The sequence below is a fragment of the Pistacia vera genome, unplaced genomic scaffold, assembly GCF_008641045.1.
Source record: "Pistacia vera cultivar Batoury unplaced genomic scaffold, PisVer_v2 Contig704, whole genome shotgun sequence".
Lineage (NCBI taxonomy): Eukaryota > Viridiplantae > Streptophyta > Magnoliopsida > Sapindales > Anacardiaceae > Pistacia > Pistacia vera.
In genome coordinates this window covers 274,057-294,618 of record NW_022196562.1, presented here as the reverse complement: position 1 = coordinate 294,618, position 20,562 = coordinate 274,057, and the positions used below count along the sequence as shown (strand labels likewise).

Here is a 20,562-nt window from a genome sequence, read left to right as displayed (position 1 = left end):
TGTGACGATGGTGGTGAAGGAAGCTATAAGGGCGAGTATTAAAGCGCCCCACTCCAGAAACTGAAACTTGGTGAAGCTTTCCGAGGCCTGAAAATGCAGAAACTTGTGAGAGAAGAGACGGGTTGTGAGAGGTGAAGCTGTCTATGTTGGTTTCGAAATCTATTATTCTATTGACAACAGGAATCTCCATGGCTACAACAACAGAAAAACAATAAAACAGGAAAGAAAATGAAGCAAAGAGGTGTTTTGGAGAGAAATTGAAGAGAGTGTGAGAGACAGATGAGTTACAGAGAAGACGGAGGTGTTAGAAGGCAGGTGAGTTGGGCATTTAAAAGATAGCTGGAGTAGGTTGGGGTTCAAATGATAAAATTGAAAAAGTCTTGGTGGAAGACGAAAGCACTTAATAATATTTATTTGTTTGATATATATATAATATATATATATATATACTATATATATATATATATATATTTTTTTTTTTTTTTTATAACTGATTTTTTATTTTCATATTTAGCATACAATATATATTAATAAAAAAGAATGGTTGATGTGGCAGATAAAGTGGGTGGATGGTGGAGATGTTGGACACGTCAGAAAAGGCGGGAGACCTTTTGGAATAAGAATAAGAAAAAGAATAGGTGGATAGGGACAGAGGAGTCAGCACGAACCGTATTTGCATTATTTAATAAATTTAATCATTAAAGTGGGGCCGTTGATGAGTCATGTAATCGGACGGACATGAAATCTCATCCTCTAATTTTTAACTCATAATTTTATATAATTGATGGTGGAGATGTCAGTGACGGTTTCAACCACTGGATTTCTGCACGCATTGACCGCTTGTCGTTACAAAGAATAACATTAAGTTCTAGAGTTGATAGGGCCTTCACGCTAATGTTTAATGTATTAGTGGTGGTCCCTACTTTGCACTGGCGGCCAAATCATGTAATGGACGGTGGTGATGGAGGTCTTGATCATACACGAGGATCACGAGATTAGTAGATGCTTCCCATATTAATGGTGGTCCATTGTGAGAAAATTGCAAACTTCCAACGCTAAGACTGAGACTTTTTGTTAGGTAGAGTGATCACTAGTTTAGTGTTCAGAGTTCTATGTTGAATAAAGATAGAGGGTTAATATTCTCGTTAACCTTCTCTCGGTAAAAAGGATGTGTTAGCTCGTAATTAGTTTGATAGAATCTTTTATAAGTTATCACGTCATATTTGTATGAAAATTTAGTAAGAAGAGTTTTAGGTTATTTTCGATATAAAATTATCGTGTAGTAGTAAGTATATACATTTGTTCAATTACTTATATTTGGGTCACCCTAAAAAAATATTAATGTGTAATTAATTTTTATTTTGGACTACCCTAACAGAAATTTCTGGATTCGCTACTGGTTATATCCGATAGGAAGTTTGGCCAATATTGTGTTGTGTTACTATGAAAGAGGTCATATTCAACATGAATTAATATTTTTGAAAAGAGAATAATAAAATTATAAGTAGTTGCATGGTTAGATGGTCGGTGGGTAACTTTACACAATGAAACGACTTGATTATGTTTAAAAGTTTAAATTAGAGAGTGGGTTCCATAGTTCTTGTTGTATTATTGGAAATCACAAATTTAATTTTAAGGTATATGTATACTTTAATACACCAAGTGTTTTGAAGTTGAGATATGGATCAATTGATTATCAGTTAACCCCCTGAGGTTTAATAATAATAGGCGACGGTGATAGTTTTCGAAACGAGGGATGGTAAATTGTTCACTCAGCAAACATAGTTGAAGATATATAAAAAACATATGCATTTGTCATAATATGATAAAATATGATTTTTAATAAATTCTTAATTTTTGTAAATAATTTTTTTTTATTATTCTCCAAATTAATGTTAGAAATTAAATTCAAAATTTCTTTTAAACTAAAACTAATTATATTTTATTAACGAAATAAGAATAAAATATTTTTTTATAAGAAATAGTAAATGTAAATAAGAGTTATTTTAATTTTCTAAAAATGAAAAATGAAAAAAATACAAATTTTTTTTACTCTTAGTGTTGGAGTTAATGGGGCTAATGACTTAAACACTAGAGTGGATTTGATTTTCTAGAGAAACATTATTTAGGGCTGGGCAAAAGTGGCTGGTCAGTCTCAGGCCTAGGCCCAACTAGGATCGGCCTATAGGCCTAAAATTTTTTAATTTAACCCTAATTCTAAAGTTACATTTTAACTTTTAAATTATTATGAATATTATAGGCTTCGTTTAACACGTTATTTCTACTATATTCCTAATCTTATTCAAAAAATATTGTTGTTTTGTTATTTGAGAAATTTAGTATTTTTTTAATTACTTAGACCCATTAAGTTTATTAATTTCATTAAATACCCTTAGAAAAAAAGTTTAAAAATTAACAAAAACCCCCATCCAATCATACTTGCTAGATTCCGGCAACCACCATTGATGGTAGCCGGAATTATACAAAAGCCTACAAACGATCGGGTTGGCCGTTAATTCACTGATCTAGTCGTGTTGACATCAACGCGCGGTCAAATCGGACTTTTCTAACCGGACGGCCAGATCTGGCATAGATCTGGCCTTTTTTTGGCAGATTCGTGGTGGATCTGGCCGAAAAAGCCATATCGAGCTACCCGCCAGATTCGAAGGTTGAGGGTAACGCCATTTTCTGGCCAGATTCCGACGGGGGTGGTTGGAATCGGACTGTGGGGGGGTGGGCGTGTTTTTGTCATTTTACAAAACTATATATGGGGTGTTTAGTTAAATAGCAAACCTAGGGTTTTTTTTATAAATTTTTAAATTTACCTCAATACTCTCTATTCAACTATCCAATATTATTTTCAAATCATTCCAAAATAATAAAACAAACGGACCATATATTTTAGGAGGGTTTTGATTATTTGTCGGGGGATTGATAATTGGGTCAGAGGGTTTTTGAAATTAACCAAGCTCGGACCTGGGGATGGTCTTAGACTTGGGCATGGAGAGAAAAGACCAGTCTTTGGAGGATCGGTCCTTGGGCCCGGGCCCAAACCCAGCGTAATCATTTCACAGATTCAATGACATAATTAACAGCTAATGTTATATCCAAAACAAAGGGGTGGGTGGCTGGATTCTTTAGAAAATGTTCCGGGCAATAGAGGATATACTCTCTGTACTAAGGTCCACCGAACATTAGTACTGATCCATGTGACTTCGAATTACCAGTTCGATCACCTTATCTCAGGCACTATAGCTTGTCTACCGGTTCAACACTTGTTATCAAGCCAAAATGGACCGTTTGATCGCCAGGATATGTCCGTAAAAAGCGGGCCAACGCCCCAAACCGGTTTCCCGATTTCTTGTACTGATGAATGTAAGCTCATTCTCATACACGTATTGATCATCAGCGCCATTGAGGTGTCCACGACATCCACCCACGGGCATCTACATACTCATGGCGGCGGAGCAAGAGCCGGAGTTGAAGAAGGCAATTGTGGGGACTTTGAATCTTTTAAAATTTCTGCTGTTCAACTCAGAGTTTCATGGGCTAAACAATGGCACAAACGGATTGCTTTTTGGGTCGGGTTGAAAGGAGCTTTTCAAGGGAAAAAGCATTGGCTTTTGCTATCGGGTTTGGCGACCCGTATAAACGGATCCTGGGAAAAAGAGGCGGGATTAGAAGAGGCGAGATCAGAGAAAACAACAAGTGTGGTTTTGAAATCAAGGCAGTGAGTTGCAAGCTCCATGCTTGGATGAAGATGGGATGGCCATGCCCAGGAGCAGCTACAACATAACACTGCTCAGCCAAATATGTTTTAATGAAGAAAAAATGAATTAAGACTTGGATGATTTGTGTTTAGAGAAGGTGAAACAAATCAGGGGGTGCGATTTAGTATTACTTTTATGAAGGAAAATGGCACCGATCTCGAGTAGTAAAACAAATTTAAACAAGGAGTTGACATGGCTGTTTATTATCTCTTAAAGTTCAATTCCACGCTTGGTTGAGTGCAGTGTTGTATAATCTGGATTTCCCAAAACTTAAATTAGCTTGAGGATAAATCTACTTTATGATTACTGGTGTTATCAGTCAGATTCATGATTTAGAAAACAAAAGAAATCTTCTTTTCTACAAATTTTCAGGGAATACTCGGAAGGAAGCTGAAGTAGATGTTATCCGGACCATCTAGGATTGTCATCTCATTTATTTAAATCTTCTTAGTTTAGTTCTACTTCTAAATCATCCACGTTTGAGATGAATAGTCTTACAGTCACCATGTGGGACTAAACGACTAGGTGTTAGAATTTAATTAATTAAAATTGTGCCTAAAATTACTATTTGGTCCTTTACTTTATATATTAGTTTTATTAAAATTAACTGTTGAGCAGTTTCTTAGCAATTATCCGTAGAAATTGTCAGCGGCGAATCTAGGAATTTCCTCAATGGGGACAAAATATAAACCAAAAAAAAAAAAAAAATTAAAACCAATCTAACACATTTTTTTTTTCATTACAAAGTGCTTCGATGAAAAGTTATAAAAATACAAATAAATATCTTCAAAAAACATAATTTTTGAAAAATAGAACAATTTTCTACAATTGTCTTTGATTAGTTTTCTATTCTGAAACGTTGGACAATCATCATTGTCAATGTATCAAATACATCTTTCTCAATATAGGACCAAACATCATTCATCCATTGATCTTCCATTCGATGCATAATCGATTTTCACAAGATTCATTGTAGAAAAAACTCTTTCAACAGTCGCAGTCGCAACTGATAAAACTAATGCAACTTTCACAAGTTTATACAAACGTATGCAAATTTTTTTTTTTAAACTAAACTAAATTCTTAACCAAATCACAATTCCTTTTAACTCAGCAAATTTATCACAAGAACGTATGTCAATAACATAAATCTCAATTAGTTTTCAAGTACCATCAACTCAAGTGCAGAAAAATCAAATGGATAAAATGAGCAACACCATTTCCTTTCCTTTGCTTCTTCTTCTTTCTTCGATCTTTATGTGTTTTTCTCTCTTTTTCTTCATTTTGACAAACAACCCAATTATATATTAAAACAACTTCTTTGAATTATGCAACTGCTCAAGATTCTCTTATTCTCCACATGACCTCGCCACATTAGCTTTTAATGTAAAAATGCCAGATTTCTCCCCTCAGTTAAATACAAAACCAACAGTTCTTATTCCTTTCATTTTACATCCTAATAAAACTTTTAAAAACAACAAATCTTGCATAAAATAAAAATCACAAAAATATGAAATATATACTAGGATTAAAAATAGGGTTTTCAAAAATAAAATCCAAACTAAAGTGGGGGCTGTTCCAAAATCTATATATAAGTGAAAATTTAAATAAATATAGATATGGACTTTTTTCAAAAGTTGAGTGGGGACTCTAGTCCCCACAAGTCAAATGATCCGCCACTGAAAATGTCTTTGATGGAAAAACTTCTGCATACTTTAAAAGGGGAACAGTTACAGGTCTCAATACACGCAATTAATTTTGATTTCCCAAAAACCATTGTTTTGAGAATTGCGTGCATTGGAAGGTCTGTAATCTTTGAAGAAGACAACAACAACAAATTGCGATGGCTGAGGTCAGGAGTGATTAAGTATTTCGCTTTCGCAAATCTCCATATTATATGAACATGTATATGAATAATGATATGAACATATACATGTTGATTCTGAGTAATTTTACATGATTGATCTTACATGTGGTATCATAGTCTTTCTTTTAATCTTTGCTTGTCATGTAATTGTTTGTTGCAAATTTAGAGTATATTGCATAAAATTGATACTTTTTATATTAAAACACGTAACTTTTATAGGACATAATTTCTTGCATAAATCATATTTGTTTTCGATTTTGGTATCATTGGAATCGTTGTTGAAAGAGCTTTCCAACGATATATTATTTGTCAAAAACAGAGTTGTGGTGGAAAAGTTATGCTAGTTTAAAGTTTCCGTAAAAATTATCGTTTGGGTGATTCGGTAGCCATTTACGGCACCAAATTGGGACAAAAACGTCATTTGGGATGTCACTGACATATTGACATAGGCCATATGTCCACGTTTAAGTTTCCCCTCTAAAAAGTCGAAAAAATGGCCAGAATTGGGCTATTAAAAACTGTCGAAAATGGGTTGAAAATTTGTAGAAACTGGGTCAAGAAGAACCGGTCAAACCGTGTCAACGAACCAATCAACAAGTCAAATTGGACCAATGAATCGGGTAAAAGGTCAACCCGAATCGGTCAAACAGACCCACATTGATCGTTGGTGTGTGTACGCACGTGAAGTTGTGCGTGAGCGTGTGGGAGGTATGTTTGGGCGCATGCTGGCATGTGTAGCATGTGGGAGGGCCATGTCGGCGCGTGTGGGTGTGTGTTGTCTTCTGGAGGCACGTGATAGCGTGTGGAGACACATGGCTGTGCGTGGTTGAGTCATAGTAGCGCGTGGGAGTCAGTGACAATGCATGTGATGGTTTTTATGACATGTATTAGTCTGTTATGCATAAATAATGTGATATTCTTGTTTTGATTTATGTTATGTTGTGTTATATGCAATAACTCATGTTATAACTATATGATATTTTATGATCGTATATATTTGATTAATTTAGAGTAGCCACAACATCTAAGTTATGATAATATATGCATTAAGTAATATTAATTATGATCATATTAAAGTTAATGACATCGTTTTGTAATTAATCATGTTAATATAATCTTTTACCCACAGGGAATGTTATATTTTCAGGATTAATTAGAATGAAATAGAAATTATTCTTATTTCTTAATTAGCCCACAGGTATTATGAAATATTAATAATTTTTAGTTTCATCATTAAAGGATAATGAATCATAATATGTAATGTCTTTACCCACATGGAGATTTTATGATATGTCGATTCATTTATGATTTGTTATTTGTTTTACATTGGTAAACTTATAATTGTTGTTGATGGTTTGTGCCTCATAATTTATTTAGTCAACATATTTGTTGATATATTTACAGTTGATCAAATTTTGTTGATGGTTGAGGATAAAATTCCTTATTTAAATGGTGACAACTACAAAAACGGGAGGGAGGCAATTCTTCTTCATTTAGGGTGCATTGATCTTGACTATGCTCTTTGTAAGGAAGAGCCACCTACACCTACGGATACTAGCACTCAAACTCAGATTGCTTTGTATGAATGGTGAGAGCGATCCAATCGTTTAAGCATAATGTTTATCAAATCTCACATTATGAGTAGTATTCGTGGGTCGATATCGAAATGTGAGAATGTCAAGTATCTGATGGATGCAATTCATGCTTAGTTTAAAACATCAAATAAGACATTAGGCAGCACCATAATGAGTAGATTGACATCTGTGAAGCTGACTAGTATTAAAGGAATTCACGAGCACATTATGAAAATGAGGGACATTGTTGCTCAGATGAGATCCCTTTAGATGGTGATTAATGATGATTTCTTGGTGTATTATGCCTAAACTCTCTCTCATCTCATTATACTCCTTTCAAGATATCCTAAAATACACAAAAGGCTAAATGGTCAATCAATGAACTTTTGACCATGTGTGTTCAAGAGGAGGAGAGACTGCTTCAGGAAGTGAATGAAACTGTACATTTGGTGATAGGAAATGTCAAGCATACTTCAAACAAGAATAAGAAGTGGAAGGGAAAAGGCAAGTTGCATGAGGTTACGACCAAAGGAAATAAGGATAACACCAAGCGTTTCTTCTGTAAAAAGAAGGGACACATGAAGAAGGATTGTCCTAAAAGAAAGACTTGGCTTGACAAGAAAGGTAACCTCACATCTCTTGTGTGTAATGAATCTAATATGATTTGTGTTTCTCATAAAGATTGGTGGATTGATTCTGGTTCTACAATCCATGTTTCTAATACCATACAAGTTTTTCTAGATTAAAGGAAACTGAAGGGAAGTGAATGCAACATCTATTTAGAAAACAGGATGCCTTCACGTGTTGAAGCTGTTGGAACATTTAGACTTGTATTAAGTACTAATTTTATTTTGGTTTTGAAACGAACCTTTTATATTCCTAGTTTTTTCTAGGAATTTAATTTCAGTTTCTAAACTTGTACCTTATGGAAACTCTTTCAACTTTTATGACAGTTCTTTTAATTTAATTAAGAACTCATTTATCGTTGGAAATTGTACTATGGTTGATGGTTTGTTTAAAATTCATTTAAGTGACACCGTTCCTTATAGTTTAATGACTTCACATGCTAGTATTGGTATTAAACGTACTGTTATGAGTGAAAACTCTTTTTTTCCATGGCATAGGAGATTAGGACACATCTCCATTGATAGGATTAAAAGGTTGGTAAATGCTGGAGTTCTTGAAACTCTTGATTTTACTGATGTATGAAAACTCTTCTTTTTGTGGCATAGGAGATTAGGACACATCTCCATTGATAGGATTAAAAGGTTGGTAAATGCTGGAGTTCTTGAAACTCTTGATTTTACTGACTTTGATACTTGCATAGACTACATTAAGGGAAAGCAAACTAACAAATCCAAGAAAGGTGCCAGGAAGAGTTCTAAACTTTTAGAAATCATACAAACAGATATTTGTTGTCTTGACATGAGCTCTAGCGGTAAAAAATATTTCATCATTTTTATTGATGATCACTCACGATATATGTATCTCTATTTGCTTTATCACAAGGATGAAACATTAGATGCTTTCAAAATATATAGAACAGAAGTAGAGAGACAATGTGGAAAAAAAATTAAGATTGTGAGATCTGATAGAGGTGGTGAATATTATGGTAGATACATTGGTACAGGACAAGCACTTGGTCTATTTGCTAAATTTCTTCAAGAGCAAGGTATTGAGGCTCAATACACCTTGCTTGCCACACCATCTCAGAATGGTGTAACAGAACAGAGAAAAAGAACACTTTAATGGATATGGTACATAGTATGTTAAGTAACTCCAAACTTCCTCATTCTTTGTGGATCGAAGCTCTTATAACTGCAGCATATATATTAAACCGAGTTCCAACTAAGGCGGTTCCCAAAATTCCATTCGAGTTATGGAAAGGTTGGAAATTGAGTTTAAGTCATTTACGCATTTGGGGTTGTCCAGTTGAAGTTAAAGTTTATAATCCACAAGAACGGAAGTTAGATCTTAGGACTATTAGTGCATATGTTATTGGATATGCTGAAAATCCAAGGGACATATGTTTTATTGTCCAAACCATTCCAGTAGAATTGTCGAATCAGGAAAGGCCAAATTTCTTGAGAATGACGTGGTCAGTGGGAGTGATCAACTCAGAGACTTAGTCTCAGAAAAATTGATGTTTTTGATAATGATCATACATCAAGTAAAAGATTGGTTGTTCATCCAAACAGGGTGAACAATGAGGAACCAATAATTCAAAGTCCATATTTTGATGAGATTGTTTTAGAAGATCATTTTGAACAACCTCTACCACAGGAGGAACAACCAGTTGTGCAACAGTCTCAACAAGAAACTGTTGATATAACATTAAGAAGATCTACTAGAACAAAGAAATCAACAATTCCGACTAATTATGTAGTGTATATGCAAGAGTCTGACTGTGACATATATAGGTGTTGAAGATGACTTGGACACGTTTTCACAAGCTATGGACAATAATAAATCTAAGTTATGGTATAATGCTATGATTGACGAGATGAATTCTATGATAGATAATAAAGTTTGGGACCTTGTTAAGTTGCCTACTGGAAAGAAACCTATTGGTTGTAAATGGTATTTGAAACCAAAAGGGATTCATTAGGCAACATTGAGAGATACAAGGCTAGACTTGTTGCCAAGGGGTTCACGCAAAGGGAAGGGATAGATTATAGAGAAACATTTTCTCCAGTTTCTAAAAAGAATTCCTTCCGCATCATCATGGCATTAGTTGTCCATTTCAATTTATATTTATATTAAATGGATGTGAAAACAACTTTCCTCAATGGAGATTTGGAGGAAGAGGTTAATATGAAACAACTTGATGGGTTCATTTCAAGTGATGGTGAGCATTTGGTTTGCAAGCTTAAGAAGTCCATTTATGGACTTAAACAAGCCTCTTGCTAATGGTATATAAGATTTCACACTATTATCTTTTTATTTGGTTTTGTAGAGAATGTCATGAATCAATGAGAATGATTTTGCTCTCACTAACCTAATGGTATATACCACTAGGTCAGTGAGAGCAAAATCATATTTCTTGTGTTATATGTAGATGATATTCTACTTGCAACCAATGATTTGGGTTTGCTATATGAGGTGAAACAATTTCTCTCTCAACATTTTAGTATGAAGGATATGGGTGAGGCGTCTTATGTCATTGGCAATAAGATTCATAGGGTTTTGAGACTATCCAAGAAGCCTATATTAATAAAATTCTTGAGAGATTTAGGATGAAGGATTGTTCATCCAGTGTTGCATCCATTGTTAAGGGTGACAGATTCAATATGAACCAATTTCTTACACTTGAGATTGAAAAGGAACAAATGAAAACTATTCCTTATGCTTCAGTTGTTGGAAGCCTAATGTATACTCAGGTTTGTACTGGACCCTGACATTGCATTTGCAGTTGGTATGCTAGGAAGATATCAAAGTAATCCAGGTTTAGATCATTGGAGAGCTGCAAAGAAGGTCATGAGGTATCTTCAAGGAACTAAAGGTTTCAAGCTTAATTATAGACAGTCCGACATTTTAGAAGTCGTTAGATATTCAGACTCAGACTTCGCTGGTTATGCTGATTCTCAGAAATCAACATCCGGATATGTTTTTATGCTAGTTGGAGGTTCTATATCTTGGAGAAGTACCAAATAGAGGGGGACATTTGGGACTGGGCCCAAAAGCCCAGCCCCAAAACCTAGTCCTAAGACTGGTCCTTGAGAGGATCGGTCCTAGGAGGCTTGGTTCCAAAACGGGACCAGGCCTAAGGAGGAGGGCCTGGGCCTGGGCCCAATTTTTTTTCAATATAGTCTCCGTCAAATTACATAAAACCCCCTGTCAATTTTAAAATAAACATAAAATACGAAGGCTAAAATGAAATTTTACAAAATTTATTAAAAAAAAAAAGTTTTAAAATAACCGGTGGCTGGCAACGGTCACAGCCAACGGTTATAAGTTATAATATAAATTATAACTTTCTTTTAAATTCCACCCCCCCTCCCCAACCCAATATAAATAACCCTAAAATCTTTTATTTTTTCCACACCAATTAATCTCTCATTCTCTCAATCTCTCTACTCCTAATCTCCAATCAATTTCTCATTCAATTTATATTTATATTTATAATTTATTCCTATTATTTATTTATATTATACAATTTTTTTTCTATTTTTCTATGTTTCAATATCATCATAATTTCATATTATTATTTAATTTCTTTTCATTTTAATTATTTATTATTTTATCATAAATTTATAATGGTTTCCCCAAATCAATTTTACGTTCCATCCATCGAAGAAATGGAAGGCTTTAATCCATTTTCACCATTTCCTCCAGAGGAAGCAGCTACAATTTCACAACCACATTCGGTCGGGATGAGGTGTAGCCAAACGCATGCGAGCTGCGAGTCAACGGGCACGAGCATAGCCCAACCCTCCCGACCATCAAAGAGGGTCATGTCCGATGTATGACGATACTTCACTAAATCAAAATGGCCAAAGACAAATGGGGAGGGGGAAGAATTGTGTGGGATATGTAATTTTTGTTGAACCATTATTGGCGCTGAGAAGGGGACTTCGACGATGCGACGACACGTGGAGAAGAAGCACCCCTAAATAATGTAGTTGCTCGATGCATCTTCAAGCGGATCAGGTAGACAAATTCAAACTCAACCTAATTTTAATCCACAATCCTCAACTCTCTCAACATGGCAATACAATGCACATGTTGCACGAGAGGAAATAGTAAGATATATAGTTGCTACGGACTCTCCCATTTGTTTATCTGAAAATCCTTTTTTTATTTATATGGTTAAAATTGCATTTTGTCAAGCATATATCGCTGTCAATAAAAGTACAAGTAGAAGAGATATACTAAAACTTTATAACAAAATAAATAATAAACTTAAAAATGAATTTCAAAATTTTAGGAATATATCTATTGCACTTACATCAGACATATGGGCTTGTAGATCAAAAACCAATTTTTTAATTGTCATAGTACATTTCTTAGATCATAATTGAGGTTTACAACAAAAATTGATAGGTTTTAAACTATTATATGAAAAACATAGTGCTAAAACTATTTATTTTACAATTCTTGAAGTTTTGCAAGAATATTTATTAACTGATAGAGTTGTAGCGCTAACGCTTGATAATGCAGCTGCTAACACCGCAACAATCTCTTTATTTGAAAAGAAATTGGATCCGCGTGGTGAAGGCAAATTTTTTCACTAGAAATGTGCTTACCATATCATCAATTTGATAGTTGAAGCAAGTTTAGATGCTATACATTTGAAAATGGAGAGGGTGCGCAGAGCTATCAGATTTATCGTCAGCGGTAGCAATAAAAGATGGCATGAGTACATCAAATATTGTAAGCAAGAGGACTCACCGATTCGACCTTTGAAGTTATGTACAGACATGCCTATCCGTTGGAACTCCACCTACCTGATGTTGGAAAAAGCTTTGCCTACCGCGAAACAAATTACAGATTTCGTCAATCGGAAGAACCATCCAGAGGAAGTTGTCAGCTATGATGATTGGACAATTTGTGAACTTTTTTATTAATTTCTTCAAATTTTTTATGATGCTACTAATACATTAAGTGGTATTTATTATCCAACTACTAATTTAGTGTTAGATATTTTACTTCAAATTTCTAAAACTTTTGCTCAATATAGATATATTAGCATTTTAAGTGAAATTGTTTCAAAGATGGAAGAAAAATATGAGAGATATTGATTAGATATTCAATTTTTATATGGATTAGGCCTTGTTCTAGATCCTAGGTTTAAATTACACGGAGTTAACTGTATAATTACTGAGATAAGCCATCGTTTAGGACATGATTATACATCTTATTTGACTAACTTTAAACAAATATTGGATAGTCTTTTTTTCTTTATATGAGAACAGGTACAGTGGAAGTGGAAGTGGAATGTTCAGGAGAGAGGATCTGGATCTTAATGTAGCCCTCCATCAAGGATCGAGCAAGTGGACGTATGTGGAATGTGGCAGAAGTAGCAGCTCTAGCTCATACATACATGGACCAAATGAGCTGAATCGTTACCTACAAGTGGATCTGTCATATCTGACGATGAAGAAGCAACATGATATGGATATTCTATAGTGGTGGAACCAACATGAAAGTCGATTCTCTATTGTAGCGCAAATGACATGTGACATTTTATCTGTGCTGGTTTCTACAATTGCATCCGAGTCAACATTTTCAACGAGTGATCGGATTGTTGAAGACAGAAGATGTTCTTTAACCGATGAGATGATTGAAGTGATAACGTGTTTACGGGATTAGACTCATGCAGAAAGAAGACTACAATAGCACCCTGAAGATCCCGAACTACTCGAACTCTTTAGGAATACTGATTTGAAAGATATAAATATTGTTGACGATGAAAATGAATAATTTAATTAAAAAAAATTATTTAATTGTTTATTTGTAAAGCGTGAATGTGTGAAACGTGAATTTATGTTAAAAATTAAAATTAAAATTAACTATTAATTAATTTATTATTTTTTAAAATTAATTTATTATTTTTTAAAATTAATTAAATTTTTAAAAACTTACTAATCTACCCTTAAAAAATACTAAAAACCCCCTATAAAGTTTCGTTTCGCCCCAAAATATAAAAAAATATTGGGGGGGGGGGGAAGAAATTGTCCAGGCCCATGGGACCAGTCCTGGGCCCATAGGACCAGTCCTGGGCCCATAGGACCAGTCCTGAGGATCGGTTTGGGTCCTTATTTTGCTCATGGGCCTAGGCCCGGTCCCAGGCCCATGAGCTACTGGTCCCATTTGGGATCAATACCAAGGGACCAGTCCCAAACGGGCCCGAGCCCAGGCCTGCTTGGGACTGGTCCCTGCCCACCTCTAGTACCAAATAATCTTTGGTTGCCACTTCTATCATGAAAGTTGAGTTTGTTTCCTGTTTTGAGGCTACTACACAAGGTATTTGATTGAGAAGTTTCATTTCTGGGCTTGGAGTTGTTGAGTCAATCTCTAGGCCAATAAGATTGTATTGTGACAATTCAACTGCTGTGTTTTTTGCTAAGAACAGTAAGAGTGGAAGTCAAAGTAAACACATCAACATTAAGCACTTAGCAATAAGGGAGCACATTAAAGCCAAATAAGTGCTCATTGAACACATACACACCGAGTAAATGATTGCTGATTCTCTAATAAAAGGCATGCCACCAAAGACATTCAAGGATCATGTAGTTCAAATGGGACTACATCCCGCTTTAAACGTTTGAGGTTTGTTCATAAAGTAATGTTCCACATTTAAACGTTTATTTAGAAAAAGAAAAATTGTATAGTAATACATGGAAGGTAATACTTGTTTAAAAGGGACTTACCGCTATAATTCATACAAATCTATTTTTCTAGTTAAACATAAAAAATATAAAACTACTATGTTGTGGATTGTGTAATAAAGGTTTGGACCGAGTGAGAGAATATTACAATTTTAATTAATTAAAATTCACTGCCTAAAATTACTATTTGGTCATTCACTTTTATATATTAGTTTTATATAAAATTTAACTATTGAGCAGTTTTCCCCAACAGTTGTCTTTGATGGAAAGACTTCTGCGTACCTTAAAAGGGAACCAGTTATAGGTTCTTAATACACATAATTAATTCCGATTTCTCAAAAACCATCGTTCTGAGAATTGCAGTGCATTGGAATAGTATGTAATCTTTAAAGACAACAACAACAAATTGCTATGGCTAGAGGTTAGTGATTAAGTTATTTCGTTTTCGTAAATCTCCATGATTGTATGAATATGTATATGAATAATGTTATGAATATATACATGTTGATTCTGAGTAATTTTACATTATTGACCTTACACTAGGTAGAGATCAAGTATGAGGATCGATATATAAATTATATAATGTATTTAGTGGGAATGGAGTCATATAAAAAGGTTAGAAAATCTAAGTCAAAAAGAAGTCAACAAATACTTTGACTATACTAAGATTTTGAAGTCTTCGCGGCTGTTTTTACGCGAAGTTGGACAAGAACAATCCGTGTGAGCCTCCGCATTACGCTGAAATGACTCTAGAACTTCAAAATTATTATTCTTTCGCTCTGCTCAAAATATTGAAGTAAACGTACGTGAATTATGTAATATGTTGAATTTTTTAGACGTGTGTTTGACCAATAACATGCATGTCATTCTCATATTCATTATAGATTAAAAAAAAAAAAAAATCGGTTTGCCTTTTAAAAAGGAATAAAATACTTTTTACAACTTTTTCTCACAAACACAATATGACTGTTCGTAATTAGTTCGCTCACATTTGGTCAGATGGTATTCATTATTGGATAGACGAAACCCATTACAAACTGACACATTGCGTTTGTGAGAGAAAATTAAGGTAATATTACTGTTTAAAAAGTGGAATAACGTTACCATCATTTTAGCCCTAAAACTGCTCTTCTTTTCAAGTTGCGTTCCTTTCCAAGCACGTAGCTATTGACACACATGAAAATCCAGTGTGAACATAAACATCCATCAGAGCCGCAACCTTTTTTCAAAATTGATATTTCAGTTTTGTCACATTCCATTAGCTCGGTTCACACCACCGCATCATCCAAAACGTTATATTTTCTTTCCCTTTTTCTGCTGATTTTAATGGAGTTAGATACTTTCCTGATTCGCATCTTTTATTAATAGTAATGTATGATTGAGATTTGTTTCTGTTTTCTCCACAATTTTTTTTTTTTAATTCATCAATAATATCACGTCAAAATCAGATCAGCAGAAGATCTTATTATATATCAATTACTGCTAATACAAAGGCACAGAATATGATTATCTAGAGAGAGTGAAAATGGAGGGTTGCAGGGTTTACCAGATTTTAAGTTTACTATCACTTTTAGTACTCTTTCCAGGGACTTATGGCTGGGGAACTGAAGGGCATTTCACAATCTGTAAAATTGCTCAGGTTTTATTTTTGATTTTTTTTAATTTCTGACTATCTCAATTTCTCTTCATATCTTCAGTCTTTTTCCTTGGTGTTACATATTTTTTGTTATGACAGTCTCGCTTGAGTAAAGCAGCTGAAGATGCTGTGAAACAATTGCTTCCAGAGTATGCAAACAATGACTTGGCGAGTGTGTGTTCCTGGGCAGACAATGTGAAGTTTCGTTATCATTGGTCATCTGCTCTTCATTTCATTGACACCCCAGATAAACTCTGCACCTACCAGTACAACAGTTAGTCCTTTTTCCCTCTTTTTCAAGTGTTAAGGGCGAAGTGATTCTTTAAATATAGTATAAAGTTTTGATTTTGGAATGATGATGCTGTAAGAAAGCCGATTTTTAAGGTTCAATTGATGGCTCTGCACTAATATTTTTGATTCAGGGGATTGCAAGGATGAAGATGGAGTGAAAGGAAGGTGTGTTGCTGGAGCTATTAACAATTACACCACTCAGCTTCTCGGCTACGACGGTGCTTCATCTCAATCTGAATGTAAATCCTGTCACAAAATCTAAATTTCCCCACTTTTGCCTCCTTGGTTCTCTTTCTTTGTCTCTTACAACAATTTTACTGAACAAATTTCTGTTCTCTGTGAAACGAATTCGATTAACTATCAGATAATCTCACAGAAGCACTTCTGTTCCTTTCTCATTTTATGGGAGACATTCATCAGGTATGATCATGACAATGATTAAGAAAACAAGGTCTAGCTGTAAATGTTCATACATGACTTTTTTTTTTTTTTATCCAATGTCACAGCCGCTTCATGTGGGATTTACTTCAGATAGAGGAGGAAACACAATTGATGTCCACTGGTACACAAGGAAGCAAGTTCTTCACCATGTGAGATTACTTGTCAAAGTTCTAAATGAGGCGGTTACTTGTTTGCATATAAACTCTGACTAACTTTAGAAGAATGTGTAGGTCTGGGATAGCAATATCATTGAAACAGCTGAAGAAAGGTTTTATGATTCAAATATTGATGGATTTGTTGATGCAATACAACAGAATATTACGGTACCTCATTTAATTTCATTTGATAGTCTTCACCTTCAACCGTCCTGTATGGTTTGTTATCCCTTACTCCTCATTTGCAAATTACAGACTAAATGGGCAGATCTAGTCAAAAAATGGGAGACCTGCAGCTTAAACAAGACAACATGCCCAGATATGTATGTTTCTCAAACACAATTTAGTAGTCCTAATTGTCAGAATTTTGTTCCAAATCTGAGATTAGAGTACTATAAATTGTACATAACTACAATTGTTTATGTTGTGCAGATATGCATCAGAAGGTATAAAAGCAGCCTGTGATTGGGCATATAAAGGTGTAACCGAAGATTCAACACTAGAAGGTAAAAAGAAATTCTTCTGAGATTGTTATGCATATTCATCTATAATTCATTCCATCATCTAGGAATGGTAACATATAAAGAATATTCTTCAGATGAATACTTCAACTCCCGTTTACCTATCGTAAATTTGCGGTTAGCTCAAGGTGGAGTTCGACTTGCAGCCACTCTTAACCGTATCTTTGGATGAGCAAGTATTTGTGTTTGGTCAAAGTATGGGCGAATCTTAATAAAATATGGAGATATAATGATACATCACATGTTAAGCAGCTTCAGGTATTGCTCGCAGAAATGGGAAAAATAATTGTTCAAAGCATTTTATCATTCTGTAATACAGAGATATTAGTTTATATGAATGGAAGTCCACTGTAATCTTATAATTTAAACTAGACTTAAAGAATGATTTCCAGGGCATCTGAGTTTAAAGTACCAAGAGAAATGACAAAGTAAAACTAAACTTTCACAAGAAATCACCTTTCATTCTTTAACATTCACCGCATTTTACAGAACATAGAAAGTCGAATCAAAGCTTGAAGATGAACCACATGTCATACGCTACATTATATTATGCAGATAATGTATCAATCAACATTTTTTCAAAATAGAAATGTAGGTCACTTCTGATCTGCTGTTGCAGCCTGTGGTTTCTTCACTACAAGAACTGGACACTTTGCATATTGAATGCAGTAATTGCTCACACTCCCTATTAAAGCCCTGTATGAGCATGTTAATATCAGCAACGTACAATGTCGAGATCTGTATTATTTGCACTGCAATCAAGTTGCAAGAGAAAGAGGTTAACCTTTTGATTTTGCCGAGGCCACGCTGGCCCAAAATGAGCATATTGATATTGAGTTTTTCAACTGCACTGCATATAGCAGCTCTAGGATCCCCTACCTCTGTGACCAACTCTGCTTTTACCTGCATATTAATGTAAACTTAATTCTGCAGACACTAAAACAACAATAATAAATGAATTAACCGAACAAATAGCCATACCCCTTTACTAGCACAAATGTCCCTAGCTTTCTCCAAGAAAGCCAATGCAAGCTTCCTATGATTCTCTTGAGCAGAGTTCACAAAATCCGAATCTGTCACATACACAAGAAAAAATCACTCAGTTAATTATACGAACAAACAGTGAACTAAAACAGGCAATTAAGTCGGAAGACTTAACTGGCTACAGTAGGGCAGTACATGCGAGCAGAACCAAGAGATGCCGCGAAGGTGTAGTTATAATTGGGTGGCTGCTGCGCCATGAAGATAATAAACTGACCCTTGTTGATCGAATCCTTGAGATTGTCAAGAACCCACATGAGTGCATAGTGACTGTACTCACTCTCATCAATCGCCAGCATCACCTTCTTATCACTTCCTTCTCCTGCTAAAAGCACCTCAGCCATCTTTTCTTTAGAGGGTTTTTCAGATAGAGCTAAGAAATAACACAGACAAATAATAGAAAAACCTAGCTATGTGATTTAATTATATATGTAACAGAAGAAGTAGAGTTCACAGCTTTGTCGAAAGGTGGTTGGGAAAATCAGGAGGTGGGGGCGGATTCTATTAGGTCATAACTGCCAGTCAAACTTTGGAATGGGCTCATTGATGAGGTATATATTCATTATTATAGTATGGATAAGGCTCATCGTGGATATGCTTAACATTATGAGGAAGATTAGGTACATGAAATGGGGATCAAATTCCAAGGTGGGCTTTGAATTTTACTCGATTCTTTGAAAAAGCGTGTTTGGATTTCAGAGAGTGAGTCGATCTGTTTCTGTTCTGGGTTATCATCTTGAACAGACGATACTACTTACCTTATCAGTTATAATATGTGAGGGGAAACGACTGGTTCCCATCCAAAGTTTGCCCTAATGACAATTTTCCACCGAAACGTTTCAAAACGACATTTTTCTACCCACTCATCTAATTTTTCCGTTAATTTTAACTGCATAAGGACAAAATTATAATTTTAAAAACAATAAAAGAATAATTATGTCATTTTCTTAAACCCTAAAAATTCTCACGACCGGTTGAATTGGGGGGCGCCGCTGCCGGCCATTTCTGGCCACTTTCTGACATCCCCTGACCGCATCTCACTCCCACCCTCACCTGACTACTAGCCCACCCTCTGGTGGGCTGCGCCCCATGCTCTCCGCGCGCCTGGAGGTCTCCTGTAGCGCGGCTCCGTGCTTCCTGCTCGTCGCCTTCGTGAGGCTTCTTCTGGCACCGCTTCTTTCTCACTGCGTCAAGGCGCAATCGCGATTTGGTGAGCACGGCCGATCGCGCTCGGCTGCTACTCGCGTGACAACCTAGCCGCTGCCAAGCTTCCATCGATCGCCGTCAAGCCCCTCGCCGCGCTACTCCCTTGTTTGCGCCCTCTCTGCGCGACCTCAACTGCCCCTTCCAACCGCTGCTTCCATGCGCCTTTGCCGATTGCCACCTGTTTGGGTTGATTGGAGGTCGTGGGTTGCCGATTGGATGATTTTGGCGCGGATTATGTGCTGGTGGTGGAGAATAGTTGCTGGCGGCTGGTTATCAAAATTTTTAAAAGAAAATAAAAAATAAATAAACTGAATTTACTATTATCTTTATGCAGTTAAAATTAACCAAAAAATTGGATGGATGGTGTGCAAACTGTCATTTTGAAACCTTGGGCTGGAAAGGTTTATTCAGGCAAACTTCGGTGAGAACATGTTATTTTCCCTAAAATGACATTAGATTATAATTGAGAGTATTAGTGTGACAATATAGTACTAAAATCAGTTGGGTTTAAAATGATATTTAAAACATTAGGGGGTCAATTGAATATCCTTAGTAATTACTAGTAACTAATACGAAGACTTGGAAACAGCTGACAGGACTTGGGTCCACAGAAGAACATTTTCCCACATTATCTTATCTTTTTCTCTTCTTTTTTCTTTTCGATAAATCAAAACTTTTCTCTCTTTCTAAAAGTTTGCTTTTATTGTTTTTAATTAAAGATAAAAAGATCAT

At 35.2% G+C, this 20,562-nt stretch overlaps 2 protein-coding genes across 2 annotated transcripts; one reads left to right on the top strand and one right to left on the bottom strand.

The window, feature by feature from the left end:
- The first annotated feature begins 15,898 nt into the window (after nucleotides 1-15,898).
- On the top strand, nucleotides 15,899-17,971 carry LOC116114242 (endonuclease 2). Its single transcript, XM_031400401.1, has 9 exons — nucleotides 15,899-16,178; nucleotides 16,275-16,449; nucleotides 16,598-16,705; nucleotides 16,831-16,886; nucleotides 16,973-17,056; nucleotides 17,138-17,230; nucleotides 17,318-17,385; nucleotides 17,495-17,568; nucleotides 17,661-17,971. The coding sequence occupies exons 1-9, from the start codon at nucleotides 16,065-16,067 to the stop codon at nucleotides 17,753-17,755; spliced, it is 867 nt and encodes a 288-aa protein (XP_031256261.1). The 5' UTR covers nucleotides 15,899-16,064; the 3' UTR covers nucleotides 17,756-17,971.
- Nucleotides 17,972-18,012: 41 nt separating this feature from the next.
- Nucleotides 18,013-20,116, bottom strand: LOC116114241 (universal stress protein YxiE-like). The gene is made up of 5 exons (XM_031400400.1): nucleotides 19,678-20,116; nucleotides 18,743-19,513; nucleotides 18,565-18,656; nucleotides 18,368-18,486; nucleotides 18,013-18,279 (listed from the first exon to the last, which is right to left on the bottom strand). Exons 2-5 carry the CDS (start codon nucleotides 18,966-18,968, stop codon nucleotides 18,180-18,182), a joined length of 537 nt encoding a protein of 178 aa, XP_031256260.1. The 5' UTR covers nucleotides 18,969-19,513; nucleotides 19,678-20,116; the 3' UTR covers nucleotides 18,013-18,179.
- Between the last annotated feature and the right edge of the window lie 446 nt (nucleotides 20,117-20,562).